Source organism: Apium graveolens, chromosome 10 (genome assembly GCF_009905375.1).
Source record: "Apium graveolens cultivar Ventura chromosome 10, ASM990537v1, whole genome shotgun sequence".
Lineage (NCBI taxonomy): Eukaryota > Viridiplantae > Streptophyta > Magnoliopsida > Apiales > Apiaceae > Apium > Apium graveolens.
The window spans coordinates 232259309-232282328 of NC_133656.1; the positions used below are offsets into that span (position 1 = coordinate 232259309).

The 23020-nt window shown below is 38.1% G+C and overlaps 3 protein-coding genes across 4 annotated transcripts; all 3 read right to left on the reverse strand.

The window, feature by feature from the left end:
• Positions 1-246: 246 nt before the first annotated feature.
• Positions 247-2130, reverse strand: LOC141693347 (uncharacterized). Its single transcript, XM_074498420.1, has 2 exons — positions 1052-2130; positions 247-950 (listed from the first exon to the last, which is right to left on the reverse strand). The coding sequence occupies exons 1-2, from the start codon at positions 1298-1300 to the stop codon at positions 699-701; spliced, it is 501 nt and encodes a 166-aa protein (XP_074354521.1). The 5' UTR covers positions 1301-2130; the 3' UTR covers positions 247-698.
• Positions 2131-3178: 1048 nt separating this feature from the next.
• Positions 3179-4072, reverse strand: LOC141691999 (cyclin-A1-1-like). Its single transcript, XM_074496746.1, has one exon. The coding sequence runs from the start codon at positions 4013-4015 to the stop codon at positions 3179-3181; it is 837 nt and encodes a 278-aa protein (XP_074352847.1). The 5' UTR covers positions 4016-4072.
• Positions 4073-4586: 514 nt separating this feature from the next.
• LOC141693816 (L10-interacting MYB domain-containing protein-like) lies at positions 4587-8437 on the reverse strand. 2 transcript variants are annotated; one of them, XM_074498987.1, is made up of 3 exons: positions 7895-8437; positions 6222-6553; positions 4587-5387 (listed from the first exon to the last, which is right to left on the reverse strand). In XM_074498987.1, the coding sequence occupies exons 1-3, from the start codon at positions 8331-8333 to the stop codon at positions 4785-4787; spliced, it is 1374 nt and encodes a 457-aa protein (XP_074355088.1). In that variant the 5' UTR covers positions 8334-8437; the 3' UTR covers positions 4587-4784. The 2 variants fall into 2 exon arrangements, with proteins under 2 accessions (XP_074355088.1, XP_074355087.1); XM_074498986.1 differs by having other exon boundaries at positions 7883-8437.
• Between the last annotated feature and the right edge of the window lie 14583 nt (positions 8438-23020).

The window sequence follows — 23020 nt, forward strand, 5'->3', positions numbered from 1 at the left end:
TTTCCCTTTCTCGATTCCATTCCGTTTCTCCGAGATGAACCAAACGCCCCCTAAATATATGTATATTTATACCTAGGAAAGACCGGTATACCAACTCAAAATATCGACTACATAATTCACATCCCTAATTCAAAATTAACTATCTACGGGAGTTCAAGCATATCAAAACATTTTTACTTCTCAAATGAATCAAATAACATGAACCGAATGAATACCAGTTATAATACCCCTCGATAATAACTCGAGGTCAAACATCACTTAAAAAGCCATTAAAGAATGACAAGGGAAATCATCTATAAACATAAAACTGAAGTACGAAAAGACAATAAAGCCATATTCCAAAGAAAAATAAGGAATCCATCTTAAAATAGTACAACGATCACAGGGCATACCCCGCCTTCATGCATCGGTTTGGTTCGGTAGATCTCGAGGCTCGGCGTTGGCTAGTGCAAAATCCGCGATATACTCTTCAAAAGAATGCCCAGCAACGTCCACACCCAACTTGGATAACCTGGTCAAACAACGACCATAGTCGTCACCCAACGCAATAGCAATATCTTCCACACTCTTCTGGAGTTCGACTTTCGTCTCCTCAAGTTCTTCAACCAACGACTTGTTAACCGTAAGCACACGATCCAACTCGGTATCCGCACTCACTCGCTTGTTTTTCTCCTCATATCGTGACACGGTCATCTCCCTCAAGGCCTCCTCCAAACCTCAACCTTCTTACTCATTGCATCGCGTCTAAACTCCATCTCTCTTATATGCTTGCTAAGCTTTGAATTAGCATTCGACATATCACCTACTCGACGCTCGATCTCCACATACTGCTCTTGGTATTTCCTCTTCTTTTTCGTCATATTAGCCAAATCCGTAGTAAGGCGTGAGACATTCTCTCCATCCACATCATTTTTGAACTCATTCAAGTTATAAGTAAAGTCAGAAAGAAACTGAAATCAAACAAGAAAAGGTCGCAAGTCAAAACAAAATAAATAATATACAAACAAATAAGGGAAACATACGTGCAAAAGCAAAAAAAGTAGGCGCGTACCTGACCAGCACGACTAATGCATCGATCAGCTAGATCACTCCTTTTCCTCGATGAATATGACACAGCGTCCCGGGTGAGACTAAAAACCTTGAAAGCTTGAACATGAACGGTAGAGCCTCCTGTCCACCGCTCGTTAGGCTGAATCTCAACCCTCACGACTTCACGAGGAAGACTTGGATCAACAGTGGGATTCATGAATGTTTTACCTCCAACAATCGTCAGTGTCTTATTGACAGTATGACGACTCATATTAACTCTCGGCCCTTCGACTTCCCCCTAACCCGCTTACGGGGCATCACCTCGAAATCCTCAACAATAGCTTCATCCCGCTCTTCGACGACTCGATCTCTTTTATCATCGAGTAGCTCCAATGACATGGATTTCCCAATTTTTAAAGTACCAGCTTTGGAACCGCCAACCTTCGATGTATCCACAGCCCCACCGGCCACTTTCTGCACAAGAAACAACATAGCTTTATCCATTTCGTTCTCTCAAACTCCGCTGTTAAGAATTTCCTTCAAAGTATCTCCTGCAACTAAACAAACATACAAACATCACCGTTAGTCTCCGCATAAAAAAGTAAAAAAAAGTGAGGAAGGAGAGAGAGTAATAATAAACAAATAAAGTAGGAAGATAAGCGTCAAACAAGAAAAGCTAAGGTTCGGGGACTCGGTGGGGCAGGAACCCGGGGTTCGACAGGGACCCTCCCAACAACTCTTCCTCATTCATAAAATCAAAGGAATTACATTGAGCTAGGTTATGGGGAATCTCTAAATGATTAAGGTTCATAGAACACTCCTGATCTCCCTCTTCGAGGGGTATCTTCTCGGGATTTCGATCGGAAACGGTATTCTTAGACGAGGAAGAACTTATCATATTCATAATTTCTAAACAAAAATAAAATAACTTACACAAACTTACGGTAGCAAAGAGGATAAATAACAAACACGACAAGAAGAAAAGGGGAAGCTTTACTAAGGAGAAAGAAAGAACAAAGAGGAGGAACTTATAGTTGAAAGAATGGAGTGGCAGCAAAACATCAGGAGCGGCGGTTTTAATCAAACTTCAAGGAAACTGAGCAGTTGTTTGATCTCCCAATAAGAAAAAAGAAAGAGAAAACTTAAAAAGTATATATACATGACATATATATATACACATGTATATGCCCACCTAAAAAAACACTCGGACAAACACAGTCCGCTTTTGTCTTTATTCCTATTTGTCATTTTAATCCGTACCTTTATTCTATATTTGTTTTTATTTTCATTATAATTTTAAATCTCTTATCATTTTTCGCTAACCTTAATTATGTTTGCACTTTGTACCTTAATACTCGCTTGACTATTTTATATGCCAAATTTAAAATGATTTATTGAATAGTCTGACTTTGGCGTATAATCGAGTTAAATCCAGTCGAACACTATTAGACTCGGCTCAAGTCATATAGTTTTTTTTTTTTTTGAAAGCACAAGTCATATAGTTATGCTCTGATCCCACTCGATTAAAAAGTTTGAACTCGAGCCGGACAAATCTCTAGTTTCAAGCTCAAAATTCGGCTCGCGAAAAAGTTTGATAGGCTAGTTCGAAAGCTCAAAATCAATTTTACTACTCAAAATATGATCTGTTCGATTTGAGTTCTTTTAAATATATAAAATATAAATAATATTGATTATATTAAAATACATTATTAAAAAAAACTAAAATTAATAGACGTCCATTAAGGTTCGCAAATGCCGAGTAATTTGAAATTTGAACTCGGCTCGGTAAATAATTTGTTTAGGTCGAACTCGTGCTCGGCTCAATTATTATCAAGTCGAATTCGATACTTTATAGGTCGGGTCGAGTAACTTACAAACGATTTAGAGTCATTTATACCGCTACTTCGACTTGACTTATTGATGTATTATTGAAAATATTTGTCAAAAACGAAGAACAAGCAATTATTAAAAAATAAATTAAAACTTGACTATCCAAGGTGTATAAATATTAACCATTGGAAGATTTATTTCAACAAGAAATCCTGCAACAGTAATAAAACACTAAACATAAACAAATCTAGCATGTGCAGCCTATAATTTCTTCAAGAGCGCTTTCCAAACACTCCTGGATACACTTTGGTAGCCGTAGTCAAGCCTGGAGACTCACATCATCAGATCTAATAGCTTCTTCGTCCTGGAAGTACTCTCGAGGTATTGATGCAGGGCAATACTTCTCGGCAACATACTTATTTTTATAATGGCTGTATTTAACTCCTACAGAATTGCGGCTGTTGTCGCAGCAAAGCCTATGCAGTGCTTTAACACATTCCAACATCTCCGCAGGCCTGTAAAGTGTGTAATGCTGCAATGTCGAATTCCAAGGTCTCCTCGATGGTAAAAATATATATCTGGCCAGGAAAACTGACGATGCAGCAATCATCGACGGAGCATAACCAAGCATACTGTAATCCAGAAGCGATAGCTCTGCCAAGTAGTTGCTCATACACTCTATTTCAACTGGTAGAGCCTCGGTAACTGCTTTAGCAACACAAACAAACCGTGTCAAAAAACATCCAACTGTTGGAACTGTCAATTCAAATTTTAGAAAATTCAGAACTGTCTTCTCCATTCGCAGAATCTCATCCTTAGAGTAAATATTATCAGTTATGTCACAGAACTTTTTCACTAATGAGGGATCGATTTTCTCGTATTTGGAGGCAATCATCATGCAAGTAACTCCAAGCAATTGCAACTTTTCTCGATTTATCGAATTGCCAGAGAGATAGCGGTCTATGTAGTTAACAGTCAGGTACAATGTTTCGGAATCAAGCTTATAAACCACAGCAACATCCACAAGCCAATCAATTACTATTTTACGCATATCAGGAGTTATATCTTTCTGGACCTTCTGCATGTAGTCGATGCAAGGCCTTTTCTTCGCATTGGCCTCAGATGCTCTCAAGTTATTGTAGATATCACGAACCATGGCTGCACATAACTGTGGATTGTCATCATTGTCATCCACATCGACAATCTTGTCACCCCTCGTTTCAGATTTCGCAGCTAGATTTCTCTTGTCTTCTGAAATATAGAGATTTTTCAGGTCTTCTGAAAAACAGAGATGGTCATAGTGTTTTACTCGTGTTCCTCGTGGCCTCTTTAAGAAATCTATAGCAGACTCAAAAACATTGTTTGAACAAGTGATCAACCTCATGAGTTGTAACATCCTTCTGTAGATTCAATAGAATTAATCAATAGAATTAAGTAGACTCAGCAATTTGATGTTGTATGTTAGCTGATAACGTGTATATATATACTCTTCTGATGTGCACCAAATCTAAAATCAAATTAAATTTGAGGTGAAAATAAACTTCAAGCGAAATCAGATTGGGATATACAAGAGTTATGCGTCAATTTTTCTTAAACATTTTTATATCATGATTATGATTTTAAAAGGTTTTTATTTATGCAAAATTTTAAATTGAAGAATCTAAAAAAAACTAACTTTGGCTCTAACTGCCCTTGCTGATTGCATGATCACCAATGACAGACACCAATTAACTATTTGAAGACATTGAAGATACTAGATACAGACTTAACACTGTTTAAACAAGTAAACTCTGTTACAGCATACTTGCAAACTACAGGCATGACCATTCCATAGAGTATTAATACATATGTTACAGGTGCCCATACAGGTTTATACTTCATGCAACTAGTGCATCAGAGATACCACTGCTTGATGAAATATATTCTCAAGCTGACTTTTTGTTGAGATACTCGCTATAGTTAAATTCCAACCATCCAACACGAGAGCTATCACAGCGCTGTTTCATGAATATTGTTCGCATGTCAGGTCTAGTAAACAGATTCTGGGAATACCAGTAGAGAGGGGTTGTCTTCTTGATTCCATCAATTTCCTCGAGTTTGTCCATACATTCCGTAATACTAGGGGCTTCTGCTGTGTGAAAACTTGATTCCGTGCTTTTTGAAGGCATGATGTTGACGAGCGAATCAATATCATCTTTAGGGGACATAGCTCCTTTCTTTCTTTTTGTCCCACTACTCGTTCTTTCCTCAGGTGCCACAGGGATTTGAATATAATCATTACCTGGCTGTCTACTGGCTTGGCTATCACTACTTTCAGTTCCTTCAGCCCCTTCCACAGCAGCAGCAGCAGCAGCATTATCCTCATCAATTAAATAATCTTCTTCACCCTTCAATTTTATATAAGTGGAGGGTCCAGCAGGTACTAGTGCTCTATTCTCAGTTGCCACATCATCACTGAATAAAATATCATAATGGGACCAAAAAACTGACAAGTCTTTGTTCTTGAACTTTGCATATTTTGGATTAATCTGAAACGATGAATGGACATTTTAAGTATATCTGGTACTTGGAATTAAATGAGAGAATAACCATCCTACAGCATGCCAACTATCATCTACTACTATGTTTGCTGCATAACAGTTAACAGATATCACCAAGGAATCAAAGCATTACAGCAGTATATCATATTTTACATTTCACATGTTTTGATAGTTAGAATTTTGTATTTACATGTTAATGTATACAAGCACCGGTGAAGCTGATACCATCACTTAATTTTGCAATTCACAATTGGCATTTCAATGTCAGAACTATTAGTTCTGGTAGCTTTCAAAGCAAGGAAGACAATGAAATACCATTAAAATTATATCCAAAACTTTTTATGCATGATGAAAGAGATATTGAGTACAAATATCAATGTCAAGCTCCAGAAAATATAAAACACAAAATAGATAAATTACCAAAGAATGAGCCATTACAGCTAGACTGAATTCATACATTATTTTAATTCTTGGTACGGATTACAATAAAAAAATTATAACATAAATTGTAGTGCAAATAGCGTGAATAAACTATACAAACACATTTAATGAATTTATATGTAATATAAAACAGAATTTTTGCCTCGACACTAGTACTCTGTCAGTTAAAACCAAACTAAGCTTTTAATTGAAGGTACTAAGGGATAGGCACAGAAGTTTATATCGGAACAGGTCATGCACTCAGTCACTGGCGCAACAATTTGATAATCCTAGATTCCTAGTAATGTTAATCATGTCTCTCAGTAATTAAGGATAAACAGGGGATAGCAATAATAATGGAACCACTGCATCTTATCTACAAATACAGTATGCCGAGGTTACCTTGATTTGATCATTCCACCATGCATCATCAGCATCAATTGTCTTCTTCTCTTGGTTCCATCCTAATAACGTATGTCTTTGCCTTAATTGGTCGAAGAGAGTCCAGTCTGCTTTCATTGCATCCCAATGGTTTTTTAACTGTTTTATAGTGTATGTTATCCCGGTTATGGCAATGAACTCCTTGTGCACATTGGCCCAGCCTGTCTTAGATAAGGTGGTACATGGTCTATTGCCTTTACGAACCTCATTCACACACAATTTGATATATATCCGATGACTGCTGTCATCCCACTTGGCAGAATAACGTCGCTCTTGTTTTACTGTTACCGCACCTACAATAAGCATCGATCTTTTAAATTGAGTACTGGTTGTGAAAAAAGAATTACTTTTAAATCTAATATTGGATGAGTCATACTTTAGAACATATATTGTGCTTTATCTACTCAATAAGAATAGAACATATGTGAGATGGTAGATGGAGAAGTTTGCTGATTGGTATACATATATTTTACTTGAAAAGTTAGACACGATAGAATCAGAAACCATAAATTTGTTCAAGAAAACAGTTGGGAAAACTTTGATTTGTGTACATGTATAGGACATGACGCCTGATGTTCTAAAAAGCCAGTTGGCTCTGATCTGTGTGCTAATACCAAAATAATGAGCAAGTTGACTGGATCTATCTGTCTTAAAAAGCCTGTTAGTTCACTGCAGCATGTAGCATAAGGTCATTTCACCTGGTGTACTACATGTTGCATTGCTTAGTGCAAGAGGTAAATACCAGTTTTCATATAGTGGATTTATGTTGGTTTTCTGGTATGTACTACTATATAAATACAATGTTTCACTTTCACTAAAGGATCATACTATGAACAACAAAACAGCAAGTATAGACCTTCACTGTGCCTACTATAGGAATATATGTATGTCCAACACTAATCTCTCCAACCTAAAGAAACTCATATACAAAATCATTTCGGAGATCCAATTGTAAGGAGAAGCATTCTATTAAAGAACATAGACTAAAATTACTGTAATGTCAAGAATGTATGTCAAGAGGTCCTTATCTATCTTCCATGAAAGAAAAAAGTGATGTCAATATAAATTAACAAAACATAAAATATAAAAACCCTTCAAAGGTTTCACCAAAATTACAAAAGCACAGAACTACACACTTTAGCCAAAATAAAAAAATAATAAAAATTGAAGTGCTTGACTGGCTATAAAGTACCATGAGTGGCAGAAAATGCTTGAAAAGATACTTAAATATATTATCATCGTTAACCAACCAAAAACAACTCTTAGAAACTATGAAATAATTTTATATGAAATGCATATGTTAATTTACCACCTCTAACAAAACCTTAAGGTGCTCCGAATGGATTATTTATCTTTAACATTCCCTCTCACTACAAATCAGTAAAATTTACCTTAAGAGTCAGAACTCGGCCTAAACCTTAGCTCTAATATAAAATCAAGTCACCAGCCCCTTGCAAACCTAAAGGTGTTAACAAGGACACTTAACTTTACCAAACATCTTTCAAAATTATAAACATAATCTCACACAATTGCAAATACCAATCAGTCAGATTCGACAAACATTCAATGTACCAACAACATCATATACCAACAACATAAACCCAAAAGACATAAAAATAAACCTTCATAAGAACATTTGATCCCAGCAATTGTGCTAGCAATTTCCATCTTCTTTTTCTCCAATTCTCGAAACCCATCATCGAGTTCTTTCTGTCTCAATTCCAGCTCCAATGCCCTTTCCTCCACAAATCTTTTACTAAATTCCACTTCTTTCACTTTCCCCTCAACTTCCCTTTCTTTACCCACCACTTTTTTCCACATTTCTTTAATCTTTTTCTCACTAAACTCACAATCTTTTTGCTTCTCATTCATTGGGTTTGTCAATTCATTCTTGTCTAACCCCAATCTCTCAACAGAACCCACGTTTGATTTCTCTTGCCTCGATTTCTGAGCCTCGTGATTCAAGATTTCTGCTGTAGATGACTCTAAAAGAGCTTCGAAATCTTTGAGCTCAGTTATGAGTGAAGCGATTGCTTTGTGAACATTCTTTTTTTTCCTCTCGATTACATTCATGTTGCCTTAACAATTTCTTCTCAATTTACATACACAAATGATATGTGTGTAATGTAAATATGCACACACAGTCGCACACCTGGGAAAAACTCACCTAACGTGGAATAATTATATAAGAAGAATGCCCAAAAATACGTAATTATGAGGGTTATACGAGTATTTTAATGATAAAATTAATAAATTTTTAATCTAGTCGTTGTGTAATTACTAATTTACCTCTTATGTGTATTAACATTCAAACTCATACGTACTTAGTTAAATTTAATTAAATTACTAATTCTTTCTTTTGTTGTATTCTATAAATATTAGGGAATTTTTGTTTGTATTTTTGACGAGGATAAAATAAAAAATTATTATACAAGCCTATGATTTAAACGAAAAACAAATTGTACCGTAATATGAAAATAATTCAAAACATATTCAGCAAAGTTTGCAATCAAAATTAATACTTTTATTAAATTTTTCAGCTTAAAATTACAATAATTTTTTATTTTTTATTTTTTTATTATTTATCATATTAATTAAAAATATATATATATATATAAAACATAAAGAAATTTATAAAATATAAAGTTTACTGTTATTTCTTATATATTTTTTCTAGCTAAGACCCCAAGTCATCTTCACCCCAGTTAAATATTATGCTGATAACTGGGCCGTGTGATTAGGTTGTCTATGTACTCATGACCCAATTAAAACTGAGCCCAAAAAGAAGGCGATCCCACTCGCATAGTCTATGTTAGGACATTGTTATGGTTGGTCACTATATTGTCTAGAATACATAATTTGCAAATACGATGATGCGGAGTAGCATGACACAGACTCGTAAATTATTCAACACAGCTGCTCTCTGGGGTTTATGGGGTGCACTACTATATGCTGTTGTAAAGTGTTCAACAGTTCTTACAAAGATTACTTGTCATGAGCGCAACAAGGCGTCACAAGAATCTTGCAAAGGAAGGCAAACTTCACAAAGTCGAACATATATGGTTCTTAGTCCTACAAAGATTAATATCGTTCAATTTCAGAGTGTGTTACAAAGTTCACAAAATCAAACAATAGTTCATGCAAAGAATAGTAACGATAAATGCAAGAGTGTGTTACAAAGTCCACAAATTCGAACAATAGTTCCCGCAAAAAACAATAATGTTGAATGTAAGGGTGCGTTACAAAGTTCACAAATTCGAGCAAATTTAAATATTATACAATTTGCGAACAATAAATGCATGCAAAATAGAGGGTTGCAGATTTTGCAAGGTCGGAAAAAGTTGTGTTTGGTTTTGGATTTGGACCACACTCTTATTCACTCGAAATTGGTATGCCGGTTCCCTCGAAAAAAGCAAAAATTTGTTTGGACAATGTTGCTCACAAGGATGATCTATTTAGGTGGAAATCCCCGTGATGTGATCGTCTGGTAAAAATAAGGTCTTTTGTGAGGGAGTTCTGGGAAAAAACTAATAAGTTGTTTGAGATGTATATATACACCACAACAGAACACACTTACGCGTTGCACATGGCTAACCTTCTAAACCCAAAATTTATTTATTTCGGCTCTAGAATCATATCGAGAGAGAATTGTACCATGAGTGAGCAAAAGGGACTTGATGTTGTGTCAGTCGATGAAAGTGGTGTTCTTATACTTGACGATACGGAGATGGTATGGTCTAGAAATCTCAGTAAACTTATATTTAGCGACATGTATGATTATTTTAAATCAATATCAGAAGAGGCCACAGTGGCGAATCTAGGATTTGGTTTTAGGGGGAGCGAAAATATATATTAATTTTCAAAGATGAAGTTCACCTCTACGCGATTTCATATTTTGAAATCGTTTAATGATTCCTTCAATTTTTACAGTCAGGAAGATATCTTTTTCGATATATATGACCAAAAGATTATTCAACCACTAAACTCCTATTCGATTACGTAATCGGGTTTTAACTATATTCATTGCAGAGAACGATCTTTCGACTCCAGCCGTTGCTACAGGTAATAGCAAAGCAAGCTTCAAAAGTTTATATATTGTAGGATGAACTATGTTCTTTCCGGTTTCCACAATTTTCTTTGCAAGTCCTAAAATACCTCCAAGTTCTTCGAATCGTTGATCATGGCTGACATCTTTAAAATAAGTATATAGAGACCATTCAAGTTCTATAAGATTAATCTCAGAAAATTCAGTTGGATTTAACCTGGCAAACCTCACAAGTTTTTCTTGATCAAATGCTTCAAATAAATTTTTCGAATCAAGTGAAGACATAGTCAAAAGAAGTTTTGTGCCAATTTCTCCAAAACAGTCATCTAACTCTCTTATTTGTCTATCTAGGATAGCAATAAACTTGTTAACACGATAATGATGATCATTTGTCAAGTCTTTTATCATCCACAATTTTTTTCTAGGATCAACATACTTTTGGCTCATATCAATTACATCAACATTATGTTTCTGAAAAAATAAAACAACTTCATTTAATAATGACTCCCAGCCAGTTTCTTTCATCTTCTTGAATAATCTCTTAGTTGCGTTAACTGGATTCATCGTATTCACTATATCTTGATCATTCCTATACAATGCCCATGATAATCCGTTACTAACTCCAACAATATTTTTCAACAAATGCAAGTAAAACACAAAGTCAAAATTATTCATGGTTACCAACATTAGCTTTGCATTACCACGAAGTTTATGATCACCATTATGTTCTGCTACATGTTCCAGGATATTATCTATTTGACTTCACAATTGAATTAAGTTCAAAAGAGTCATGCAGTAAGAGCCCCACCGTGTGTGTTCAAGAAAGCGCTCATCAACAGAACCATATTTGTCCACATAACGTATCAACATCATCATTTGTTCTTTGACTGAAATATCCCTGGACTCATCAACTAAAATGATAAACAATTTGTATCCAAGATATTTAAGGATAATATTAGTCGTTTCAATTGCCATTGTATTTATTATATCTTTCTGAATATTTAGAGCTATCAACTTATTATTTTCAGGAGTATTATCAAGCACTACCTTCTTTACTTCTTCACCGTGTTCAACTAGAAATTCAAGTAAAGTGAGAGATTACCCCGCTTAAGTGAGTCCTCTGATTCATTGTGTCCCCGAAACGTCAACCCTTGACACAAACACAATCTGATAACGTCTATTGTTGCAACCAAGCGAGTGCGGTAATCCAAACATGATTGTTCTGTTTATCTCGACAAGACAACTTCTATATGTTGTTGTTGGTTCATCAAATCTTGAGTAGCTTTTCTACATTTGTTATGTATAATATTATGATCCCCACCATGGTCCCTTAATCTTTTTAAACCTTTCCTCCAATTGGTAAATCCAACCCTAACAAATGAGTCACCACCACTTTGACCACCGCGTGCCGGCTTGAAGAGGTAACAATATAAGCAATATGTTGAATCAGTAGAAATATTTTATTCAAGCTAAGTTGAATGTTCATGTTCTTTAAACCAAGTAAAAATAAACCTACGATACTCATTTCCAAATTGTCTTCACGAAAAATTTGTGTTAGGTTGATATGGACCATTTTGTAACTAGTATTTTCTGACCTTGTCTTTTTCATTTGCTGCAAATTCAGATATATTCTCTCTTTCTCTTCGCCGGGTCTGTAGGTAGCTCAATATCATGATCTATATTGGTGTTCTTAAGTGGCTAATTTGTAGGAGCATTCTCCCCAGTCAAATTCATGTCTCTGGAATCTTGAGTAGGCATTTCAGTAGTATTTTCCGGTCAAATTAATAAAATTAATTTTAGAAGTGTTTGTTTTCCTACGAAGAATGAAGTTGAGTGTGATTAAAAATTAAGTTGGATAATAATTTATAGAATTTGTAGTTATATTAAATACATGATTTAATTTTTTTTATTAGATAATATTTGTTTAATTTTTTTTTGGAAGGTGTTAAAATATTTTTAAGGAAAGTGCCAACAACCGACCAAACGAATCCATGTTTCGCTTATAATAGTATAATATAAATTCTCCGGTTGCTTTCTTTTAGGAAAAATACCTCTCCATTTTATTATAAACAAAGGAAGTACAATTGAGTCAAATGTTAATAAATTTTCATAGAGACATAAAATCAAACACTTGTGTTGCGACCAAAATATAAGCTTAAAATTGACAAAAAATTATTGAATAACCCTACTAAATCGAGTTCAACACCTCAAACACAGCTCACCACCTCAGTCCTCAAACACATAAACACTTTCAAGCTTTATGTGTATACAAATATTAATTTATAAAAAATAGTGAAAAGCTATGAAGTAAAAAGTATAAAGGGCCTAAATTTATGAAATTGTCTTACCTTGATGTGTATATTGAAGACAAAAAGATCAAAATATGAGGAATGGGAAATTAGTCGAGACTTGAGAGCAGAGAGAAGAGCAAAGTTGTAGGAAGTTGTAGGCTTGCTGAGAAGACAGAACCGAGAAAAGCCCTCTCTTTGTTTATTGGGGATGTTAAAAACTTATAATTATATAAATATTTGAATAATTTTAAAAGAGGCTAATATTTACTGAATAAAAAAAAATTGCAAAAATTTTGCACTCAACACTCGGTCGAGTACCCTCGGCATTACTTGGATACACCCCTGAAAGAGGGAATGGATGAGAGTGAGAGTACAGGACCGTTGAGTTGTGTATTGAAGCTCCTTCAAGAGTTGCACAACCTGTATTTTAAAAAACACAATATGCTTGATGTGAGAGTGCTCCTGGGAATGCTCATAAAACGTCTTCGGACTGAGAATTATTTGTGACTTTCTGTAATATGGCTGATGTGATCTAGAAAGCTATCAAGGTTTGATTATAAATATTCATCACATGATGTTATTAAATTAACCAGTTAATGTGGGTTTTGAGTTGTATTTTAAGTTTTTATTATTGAGTTTTGATATTTATCGGATTTATCTGAAGTCATTTTTAGTATTTGTCACACTACGTCATAAATTACATGTTGCTACCCTTCATACTAGGGTTGCAAATAAAAGTGTAACAGTAGTCTTCTAAACAAATATCTATCACAATCCCTCTTTTTTGATGTTGCAGTATAGTTATCATTGCAAACTATAAAGATCAATTTGTATTTTTTTAATTTATTATTTACATAAAAATAATTAAATAATTAAATAATTGAAATATAAATAATTGAAATATTTTATTATTATTATAATTTTCAAAGTTAATAACATATTTATAATTTTTAAAGTCAATTATAATATTTTAATAAAAATAATAAAATTAATGATAATTTGAAAGTAAATAAAATTATATTATAAAACTGAAAGTAATATATCTACTTCAAAATATCAAATATATAAATTATTTTGTGCAACAAATGAATATATGTTGTAATTAATAATTTCAAATTCTAAAAATTTATACTCCCTCCGTCTTTTTCATTTCTTTACACTTTTCTTTTTAGGATGTCCCATCCATTTCTATATATTTTAAAACTTACCAAAAATAGTCAATGGGTCCCTCAATTTTCCCACTTTTCATCCATTTTCACACTACTTTTACCCCCACTATCTCCCTTTTATACATTAAAAATCAATGGATCCTACCACTTCACCCACTTTTCTTTCTCTTTTTCACTACTTCATACATATTTCTTAATCTCCGTGTGACGGAGGGAGTAAATCATTAGCGGGGTGATTTATAATATATTTATGAATTAGATTATTTTTCGTACAAAACATTTAAAATCAAATTAATTAAAAGAAAAAAAAAGAAATAACTGATTTAAATTTTTAACAAAAACAATTGGGTTGGGTTGAAAATTGGGGAGCGGGGGCTTGAAAATTGTGAAGCGACAGTTTAGCCGCGTGAAATTTTAACAAAAAACACAGATCTTAAACTCACAAAACTCTCTCTGTTAAAGGTTTGGGATTTTCAAGTTGTTAATTTCGGGTTTCAAGATTTTGGGATTTCGATTAGAGGTAATTCGGGTTTCGATTGGTGCAAACTGGGGTTTTGACCGAGGCTTCTCTAATTGTTTCAATCGAGTTGGATAGTTTTTACAATTATATTGATAGTTTTTAAGAATGTAACTTATTTGGTGTGCTTGGTTTGGATTTTTGAACTATTTATCAAGCTAAATACTTTGGTGGTGGTGTATTTTGGTAAATATTGCTTGTCTTTGGTATTATTTAGTATTGAAATTAATATGTTACATATTTTTGGGATATGCAAATTAATAAATAATGTAAAATGGGGGCCCAAAATATTATACTAATAGCCGAAACCCTGAACAATATTATACTAATAAGGAGGGGTTGCAATAGGGTGTCCGGTGTTTCCGGTATTGCAATAAAGTGCTTTCCCAGCAGCTAAAATTGTAACCCCAAAAAAACGTTGCAATAGCATTTTTTGCACTTGTAGCAACAATTTTTTGGCCTTTAGTAACGATATCTTGGGGTTGCAGGATCCAATTTATGGCTCAGTGTAAAGGCTAGTTTTTATAGCTGTGTATGACTGACTATGCATGTTAACACAATAAATTCAGACTTTATTGAGCATTCCATGACATCATTCACCAGTTGAACCTGGTTAATTTGCACTAGTACTAATAGTAGCAGACTAGCAGTTCCATTATCTTCTCATTGACTGCCATGGCCTATAGGATGAAATTTGTGTTACAGAACTTATAGAGTACAAAATTGGTCCAGTAGTTAATAACTCCGGTGAGCGGCTCCGTCCGACGGCGTTCCTGAACCTTTCTTTGGGTATGGATGAGGTGTAGCTGCTGGTTGGGCGCCTGCAAAACAACACCGGAAGGGGGGTTTGGCTCCCACGGCGCCTCCGGTGTGAGAATAAGAGCAGGGCCTTGAAGGAGATGAAGGTATGTATATCTGTAATATAGGGGCTGCTGTGTGTGTGTGTGTGGATGTGTATATGTGATGGCTGCTGTGTGTTTTTGAGTGTATGAGAGAGTGTGAGTGTGCAAGAGTGAATATTTTCCAACCCCTAAACCCTTCAGTCTTGGGGGTATATATAGCCCCAAGGTAGGGTTTAGGGGTAGTTACCTCTAAATCTGGGCCGTTGGATCTTGGGAGCGGAGGACGCCTGGCTTGGGTGGATTGCTTACACGTGTCCAGGGGAGGACCACCTCCAGAGTGTCCTAACGGCCTTCTGACACGCGCCGTGCTTGTCTGGTGTGTTGGTTGTTGATAGCTGTCACAATCACATGCCCACGTACCCTTGTTTGGCAGGTTGTGGGGTGTGCATGTGTTTGCTGGGACCCCCCTCATGGTGGCTTGAGCCCTGATCTGGATCCGGGTAGGCATCGGGTCAAGGTTCCGGGTTGGATCAGGATCCCGGTCAAGGGAAGGGCCCGGGCCTGGTCTCTCCATTTGGCTGTTATGGGAGAGGGGAGTTTCGGTCCATCAATCGAGCCTGGTATCCTTAAGATCCAGGTTGAATCCTAGCCGGGTCTCTCATACCCTATCATTTGCCCCCCACTCCCTTATGCAGATTTTCTGGATGAGGGAGTAAGGTAGAATTACATAATTGCCTTGGTAGAAAATTTTGCGCTCCTGGTTGCCCCCCAATCCGGATCTGGTCTAATGGATACCAATCCGGATTGAGGTAGAATAGTTGCTTCAGAGAAAATTTCGCTCCTGGTTTCCCCCAATCCGGATCCGGTTTAATGGATATTAATCCGGATTGAGGTGGAATTGTTGCTTCAGAAAAATTTCTACTCCTGGTTGTCCCCCAATCCGGGTCTGGTTTAATGGATACCATTCCGGATTTAAGGCAGAATGGCTGCTTGGGAAAAATTTCTGCTCCTGGTTGTCCCCCAATCCGGATCTGGTTTAATGAATGCCAATCCGGATTTAAGGCAGAATTGCTGCTTCAGAAAAAATTCTGCTCCTGGTTGCCCCCCCAATCCGGATCTAGTGTCCCAATCTGGATCTGGTGTGATGAATACCAATCCGGATTTAATGCAGAATGGCTGCTTCAGAAAAATTTCTGCTCCTGGTTGCCCCCCAATCCGGATCTGGTTTAATGGATACCAACCCGGATTTAAGGCAGAATGGCTGCTTCAGAAATATATCGGGTTCGCAATGATCCGGATTATGGCTATTGATCTGGGTCTTGGGCTGCGGAATTCGAAAGGTTTTGGAATTTCAAACGGTTTTGCTGCTCTTCCCCCCTTCGAATTTGAATTTTGGGCAGTTACTTCCTAGAAACCTGCCCCATAATCATTATGGGTTTTAATTGAGCTTTTAAATATACATATATAAATGTATATATACGTTTTTTGGTAACCGCTCCTAGGCCCAATTGCACCTTGCCACGTGGCAGGGGTGGTTGTCCTTCCCCAGCCCCTATAAAAAGCTGTTCTCTTCCCCCTTTTATTCTCTATACGCATATATATATATATATAAAAAGAAAACCAACAGTCTCCATTTTCTTCTTCCGTTGCTAAGCATTTTCGAAGTTATTTTCGAGATTTTGAAGTCTTGGATCTTGTTCTTCGCTTTCGCTGTTCTCCGTTTTTCTGCCGTGCTACAAATCTGTAAGTCTTTATTTTCGTTTGTCCTCTTTTTCTTTTCGATTTCTCGTAGTTTTTCTTCATTTTCATGCATACATTGATTTGGTTTCTTCTTCGCTAATCGGTAGTATAAATCATTAGTTTCGTTTTGGTTTGCCTTTGATATGGCCTTTTGGTTGCTATGTATGTTCAGATCTGTGTGTTTTTTGGTTGTTTTTGGGTTCAGTTTTTCTGGGTTTTTTCCATGGTTGTTCTTCGTGTTCTTGGCTAAAATATATGTGTGTATAGGTAAAAATGGTAGATTTTGCTGTTTGATTCTTGGGTTGACTGTTTGGGGGTAAGGGTTTTGATTTTGATCCGGGTCGAGGGCATAGGATCCGGATCTGGAGGAGGTTTTTTAAGCTGTTTTTGGTTGTTTTTGATCCGGGTATGGGTAATTTTAAGTTTTTGGTTGCTATGGATCCGGATCTGAGTATTTGTCACAAAGATCTGGGTCCATGGATGTTTTGCTATTTATTTGTAGTTAACATGGTCCGGATCGTTGATATTTTTCCGGGTTGAACTTGCATTGGTGGTCCGGATCATTAAGTTATGGTAAAACTAACATAACGTACCTGATCCGGACCACTTAGTAAGACAAATAAAATCTGTAGGGCCCAGGCTAACTGACCTTCATTTTAATAGGTATATGGTCCGGATCAAGGAGCGGGCTAGAAAAGTCTATAACTGCTACCCAAACTTTTCTGGAGAGGAGAGCGACCCGGTCTCATCTGGTAGAGAACAGATCCGGGTAGAGATGGTTAAGAAAGCTTCTCCTTCCGCTGAGATAATCTCAAAGTTCAGGTATAAGAGAATGCTTGGGGGCTCAGTTCCCTTCACGCCCGAGGGGTACTGGATAGATGTTAAGTATCACTTTGTTGAGAAGCCGACCGAGATCGAAAACGAGGTCTATTATAGCCGGGTTAGATATGATAGACAGCCCGACGGTCACCCCGGGGTATATAACCAGGAAGCTCTCGAGAGGATGTTTACTGAGTTTCCTATAATCCGGGATCACTACCAGTTGAAGGATTCGTTCTCTGAGGCTGATCCGGGTGAGATGAACGAGGCGGTCCGGGCTGCTTTTCAGTTGACCCCAGATATTGAGTGGAGATGGCCAGAACCACATGAGAGGATCTATCATCGTCCGGAAGATGGTTTTGTCCCGGTCTGGATGGAACATCTCAGATCCGGGTGGAGCCCTCGATGCCATATGTTCATAAAGCACCTCTGCAAGCACGTGTACAGGATATCCCCGATGCAAATCACCCCGAATCGGATAAAGTCAATGACCTGGTTCATCGCTTGCTGCAACAAATCCGAATTTCTGCCTACTCTGAAACTCTTCCACCAGATTTTCTACCTCTCCAAGTCAAGTCAGAAGCCTTTCTATGAGATCAGGTTCCGGGCCTCGGAGTGTGGTTTTGGCCCGGGCAGAGCCAAACCAATAATGCACCAGTCTTCTTTGAAGTACTGGAATGGGGAGATAATCCTTCTGAAGGGATATGACTTGGCATATCTCCCTTACTTTACTACTGAGGGGGTTCAAACTAAGTTTAACCCGGCTGTGCTCGAAGACCGGGCTGTTACCCAGATTAGATGTTTCTGTGAATCTCTCGAGTTCCAGCCGACTCGGGACACATTTATGAACCATAAGCTGCTTTTTAATCTAGGCTGTAAGTTTTCCTTCAATTTATGCTGCCCTTGATCCGGATCTTCCTTTCATCCTGGGGACCCGTGTCCTGTTTCAATTCTTTTTCTTTTTGATTTTGGATAAGATGCTTGCCTTTGATCCGGATCACTTTCACTCAGTTTGATGATCCGGATCAACGTATAGTTTGCTTGTAGATTGTATAGTTTGTTGCCTCTGATCCAGATCTCTTTCACCCATCTTGATGATCCGGATCATGGTCCAGTTTGCTTTTAACTTGTTTGAATAAATTTGTTGCCTCTGATCCGGAATTTAACCTCCCTTTGTTTTATTTCCACAGGTCTTCCTCATTTCAACCGCAATTTTCTGAAAATCATGTCTTCTTCTGCATATGCTGCTGCTTTCAACACTCTCGGGCTGGCCTTTAAGACAAGCAAGGGAGCCCCTGGTCCCGGATCTGGCTCTGCAGATATTGAAGGAGGGGCCGAGTCCTCCGTCCCTCAGAACATCCCGGATCCGGGCCACGAGTCTGAGCCCGAGGTCCAGGAGATTCCGGGCGGTGATGACCCCCCAAGAAAGAAAAGAAAATCTGTTCCGACCAAGCCACCCCGGGGCAAAGCTGTGGTTTCCAACCAGGTTGTATGTGATTCGGAAGGCCGAGGGCCCGATGGAGAGGCCGTGAAGATAGGTACCAAAACTCTAATCGACCTAGCCGGGTTCATGTCCAGTATCCCCTCCGAAGATTACTGGGAGGAGGTAGAGGGGTACAGCATGGCGGCTGCCTTGAAAAGGGTTACAGGTCAATGGGGGCAGGTGATTTCTGAATTTTTATGCTCTTAGTTCTGGATTATGCCCCCCAATTCACTTTGTGCTTTGCTCATAAATATGTTTTTTTTTGTTTCTCAGCTTGGGAGTGCAATATCCATTTGCTCCGATGTTGCTTTTACTGAGCTCAAAGAGGCCAACAAACGGACTAAAGCCGAGAAGATACTTTCCGATTCCTTGAGGGGAGAGCTGGAGGAGGCCCGGGAGGGATTCCGTGTGGTGGAGTCCGGGTTGAATGAGAAGCTGAAGGATTCTGAGACCCGTGCTGAGGGGCTGGCCAAAGAAGTGGAGAGGCTCAAGGCCGAGCTTGCTGCTAAAGAAAATTTGAACAAGGAGGCTATCATTGCTGAATTTAAGGCTAGCGATGTTTATGACTTCGAGGTTGTTCAGGCCAGGGTTCCTGTGGTTCGTAGGTCCTGGGTCGTTGCTGAGCGCCACATAAAGACCGACCCCTTGGCGTCCTGGGAGAGCTTCATCCAGGAGTTCCTTGCTGCAAAGGCTGCAGTTGAGCAGGGTCAAGGGGAACCGGAACCCTATGATGGTCCGAGCCCCAGCTTCCTCTAGATCCGGACAAGCTTTGCAAAGCTTCTCGGGCCCAGCCCATGTAATTTCATTTTCTAAGATTTCCCATTATCGTACTTTGATTTGAACTATTTATAATATTTGGATTTGTTCCGGATTGAAGGCAATCCGGATCCTGCTTTGTACTTGTACTTTCTCGTTGCCTTGTACTTTCCTTCAATTATGGAAAATATTTGCTTTTCTTCAACCTGTACTTTTTATTTTTATGAGCGATCCAGATCCTGGCTCTATTGCGCAAATGATCCTGATCCGGATTGTGGCTATGGCCCCCGATCCGGGTGGGTATCATACCCGGATTGTTCTCTGACTTGAGTTATAGGCCCCCGTTAAAAGGCTCGGATGGGTGTTATATCCAGATTGTTCCGGGTATGAAGTCGTATCCGGATTTGCTCTTGAAATTGCTTTCAATCCGGGTATGATACCCACCCGGGTTGAAGTATTGTTTTTGCTTTATATATTTGGGGTAATATAAGTGAATAATGGTTGTTTCTAACCCGGATTCGAATGTTTATCCGGGTTGATTTTGCTTTCAAATTTGCTTTAGATCCGGTTATAAATCCCACCCGGTTTGATGTTTGCTTTTTTGCTTTATGTACTTGAATAAATTTGTGCGTAATGGTTGCTTGCAACCCGGATCTGAATGCTTGTCCGGGTTGATTTTTCTTTGGAATTTGCTTTCAATCCGGGTATAATACCCACCCGGGTTGAAGTATTGTTTTATGCTTTATATATTTTCTCTAAATTTATGCGTAATGGTTGCTTGCAACCCAGATCTGAATGCTTGTGCGGGTTGATTTTTCTTTCGAATTTGCTTTCAATCCGGGTATAATACCCACCCGGGTTGAAGTATTGTTTTATGCTTTATATACTTAGAAAATATAAGTGCATAATGGTTGCTTGCAACCCGGATCTGGATGCTTGTCCCGGTTGATTTTGTTTTGAAATTTGCTTTCAATCCGGGTATAATACCCACCTGGGTTGAAGTATTGTTTTATGTACTTAGAAAATATAAGTGCATAATGGTTGCTTGCAACCCGCATCTGGATGCTTGTCCAGGTTGATTTTGTTTTGAAATTTGCTTTCAATCCGGGTATAATACCCACCCGGGTTGAAGTATTGTTTTATGTACTTAGAAAATATAAGTGCATAATGGTTGCTTGCAACCCGAATCTGAATGCTTATCCGGGTATGTCTAATTGGTGATTGCTACATTTACTTAGAAGTTTTCTAAGCAAATAGGGGTTGCCTTTGTTTTTGCTTCCAACCCGGGTATGGGAACGTACCCGGGTTGTTTTTTGCTTCTATAACTGGTAATTTAAAAGTAATAATTTTCTAAGAAAGGAAAATTCTTTTCATTGATTTGCAAATTTTTTCATACAAAATTCAGGATCATAGATTGGTTGCTTGCCATAGGCTACAAGTTCTGGTTGCTTTTGGTTGCTTTTTCTACTGGTAAAACTTTCTGAGCCTGAGTCCATGCCATGTATTTGGTACTTCAGACTCATCCATGTTCATGAGATTGTATGTTCCTGGCCTTAGAACTTCCTTGACTTTGTATGGGTCTTTCCACTTTGGCATTAGCTTTCCAGTGTTGGTGGGGTCTGAAGCTTCCGTATCTCGAAGGACCAGGTCTCCAATTTAAAAGTTTTTGACCCGGGACTTCTTGCTGAAGTGCTCTCTTGTTTTCTGCTTATACTTTTCCATTCTTGCCACTGCCTGGTCTCGGACTTCATCAATTAGCTCAATATTCGTTCTGAGCCCCTCCTCATTTGCTATCTCATCAAAGTTGATTGCTCGATGGGAGGGGGATCCTACTTCAATTGGTAGCATGGCTTCAGTTCCACAAGCCAGCTTGAAGGGGGTTTCTCCTGTGCTTGTTCTGGGGCTTGTTATGTATGCCCAGAGTACATTAGGCAATTCTTCGGGCCATTTGGTTTTGCTTTCCTTGAGTCTCTTCTCTATCCCCCTGAGAAGTATTCTATTTGTTACTTCAACTTGGCCATTCCCTTGTGGGTAGGCTACAGATGACTTCTTGTGCCGGATACTCCGTTCTTGAAGGTAGGATTCAAATTCTGAACCAACGAATTGCGGACCATTATCTGAGACCAGTACTCTCGGGATCCCGAACCTCATCAGAATGTTATCCATGAACTTGATGTAGTCTTGTTGGTTTATTGTTCTCATTGCCTTTGCCTCTACCCATTTTGTCATATAATCAATTGAGACTAGTAAGTACCTGAGGTCTCCTCTGGCCCTGGGAAAGGGTCCCATGATATCAATGCCCCATACAACAAATGGGATTGGTGACAAGACTGAAGAAGGTAGGACTGGGCTCATCCGTGTCACATTGCTGAAGAGTTGGCATTCCTTGCATTTTTTCACAAAGTCTATTGAATCCTGGTGAATAGTAGGCCAGTAGTACCCCTGCCTTGTGATTTTGTGAGCTAGTGCTTTTGCGGACATGTGGTCCCCGCAGATTCCTTCGTGAACTTCCATGAGGCAGTACTGTGCCTCTCCTGGGTCTATGCACTTGAGGATCGGGGAGGAGAAGGTCCGGCGATAGAGTATACCCTCTTCAATGAAGAATTTTGAAGCTTTTGCCTTTAACGTTTGTGCCTTCCCTTTATCCTCCGGGAGCTCTCCCTTCTCCAAGTAATTAATGAATGGAGTCATCCAATTTGGACTGTTTTCTATTTCCATGACTTCTTCAGACTCTGTGCTCGGTTTCTGCAATTCTTCGAAGTAGACGGAGCAATCCAAATCTGATGAATTTTGAACAAGCTTAGATAGTGTATCAGCTTCTGAATTTTCCTCTCTGCAGATTTGGATGACTTGTATTTTTGGTATCAAGGCGAGGTAGCTTTGGACCAGAGCCTGGTACTTGACTAGCACTGGATCCTTGGCTATGTACTCGCCATTTGTTTGCTTTACGACAATCTGGGAGTCGCTGTAGATTTTGAGATTCTGGATCCTGAGTGTTCTTGCTAGCTTCAATCCAGCAATCAAGGCCTCGTACTCTGCTTGGTTGTTTGTTGCTGAGAAGCTAAAGGAAATTGCTGTTTGGATTGTGAATCCTTCTG

Bases quoted from the DNA above. Each gene is read 5' to 3' on its own strand.
- LOC141693816 (XM_074498986.1), bottom strand. From the start codon at position 8,333: ATGAATGTAATCGAGAGGAAAAAAAAGAATGTTCACAAAGCAATCGCT. The intron at 6,554-7,882 runs GTTTATTTTTAT...TGCTTATTGTAG, and splicing joins GATCAAATGTTCTTATGAAG to GTGCGGTAACAGTAAAACAA. The intron at 5,388-6,221 runs GTAACCTCGGCA...TCATCGTTTCAG, and splicing joins GGTGGAATGATCAAATCAAG to ATTAATCCAAAATATGCAAA.
- LOC141691999 (XM_074496746.1), bottom strand. From the start codon at position 4,015: ATGGTTCGTGATATCTACAATAACTTGAGAGCATCTGAGGCCAATGCG.
- LOC141693347 (XM_074498420.1), bottom strand. From the start codon at position 1,300: ATGAGTCGTCATACTGTCAATAAGACACTGACGATTGTTGGAGGTAAA. The intron at 951-1,051 runs GTACGCGCCTAC...GTTTGATTTCAG, and splicing joins GCATTAGTCGTGCTGGTCAG to TTTCTTTCTGACTTTACTTA.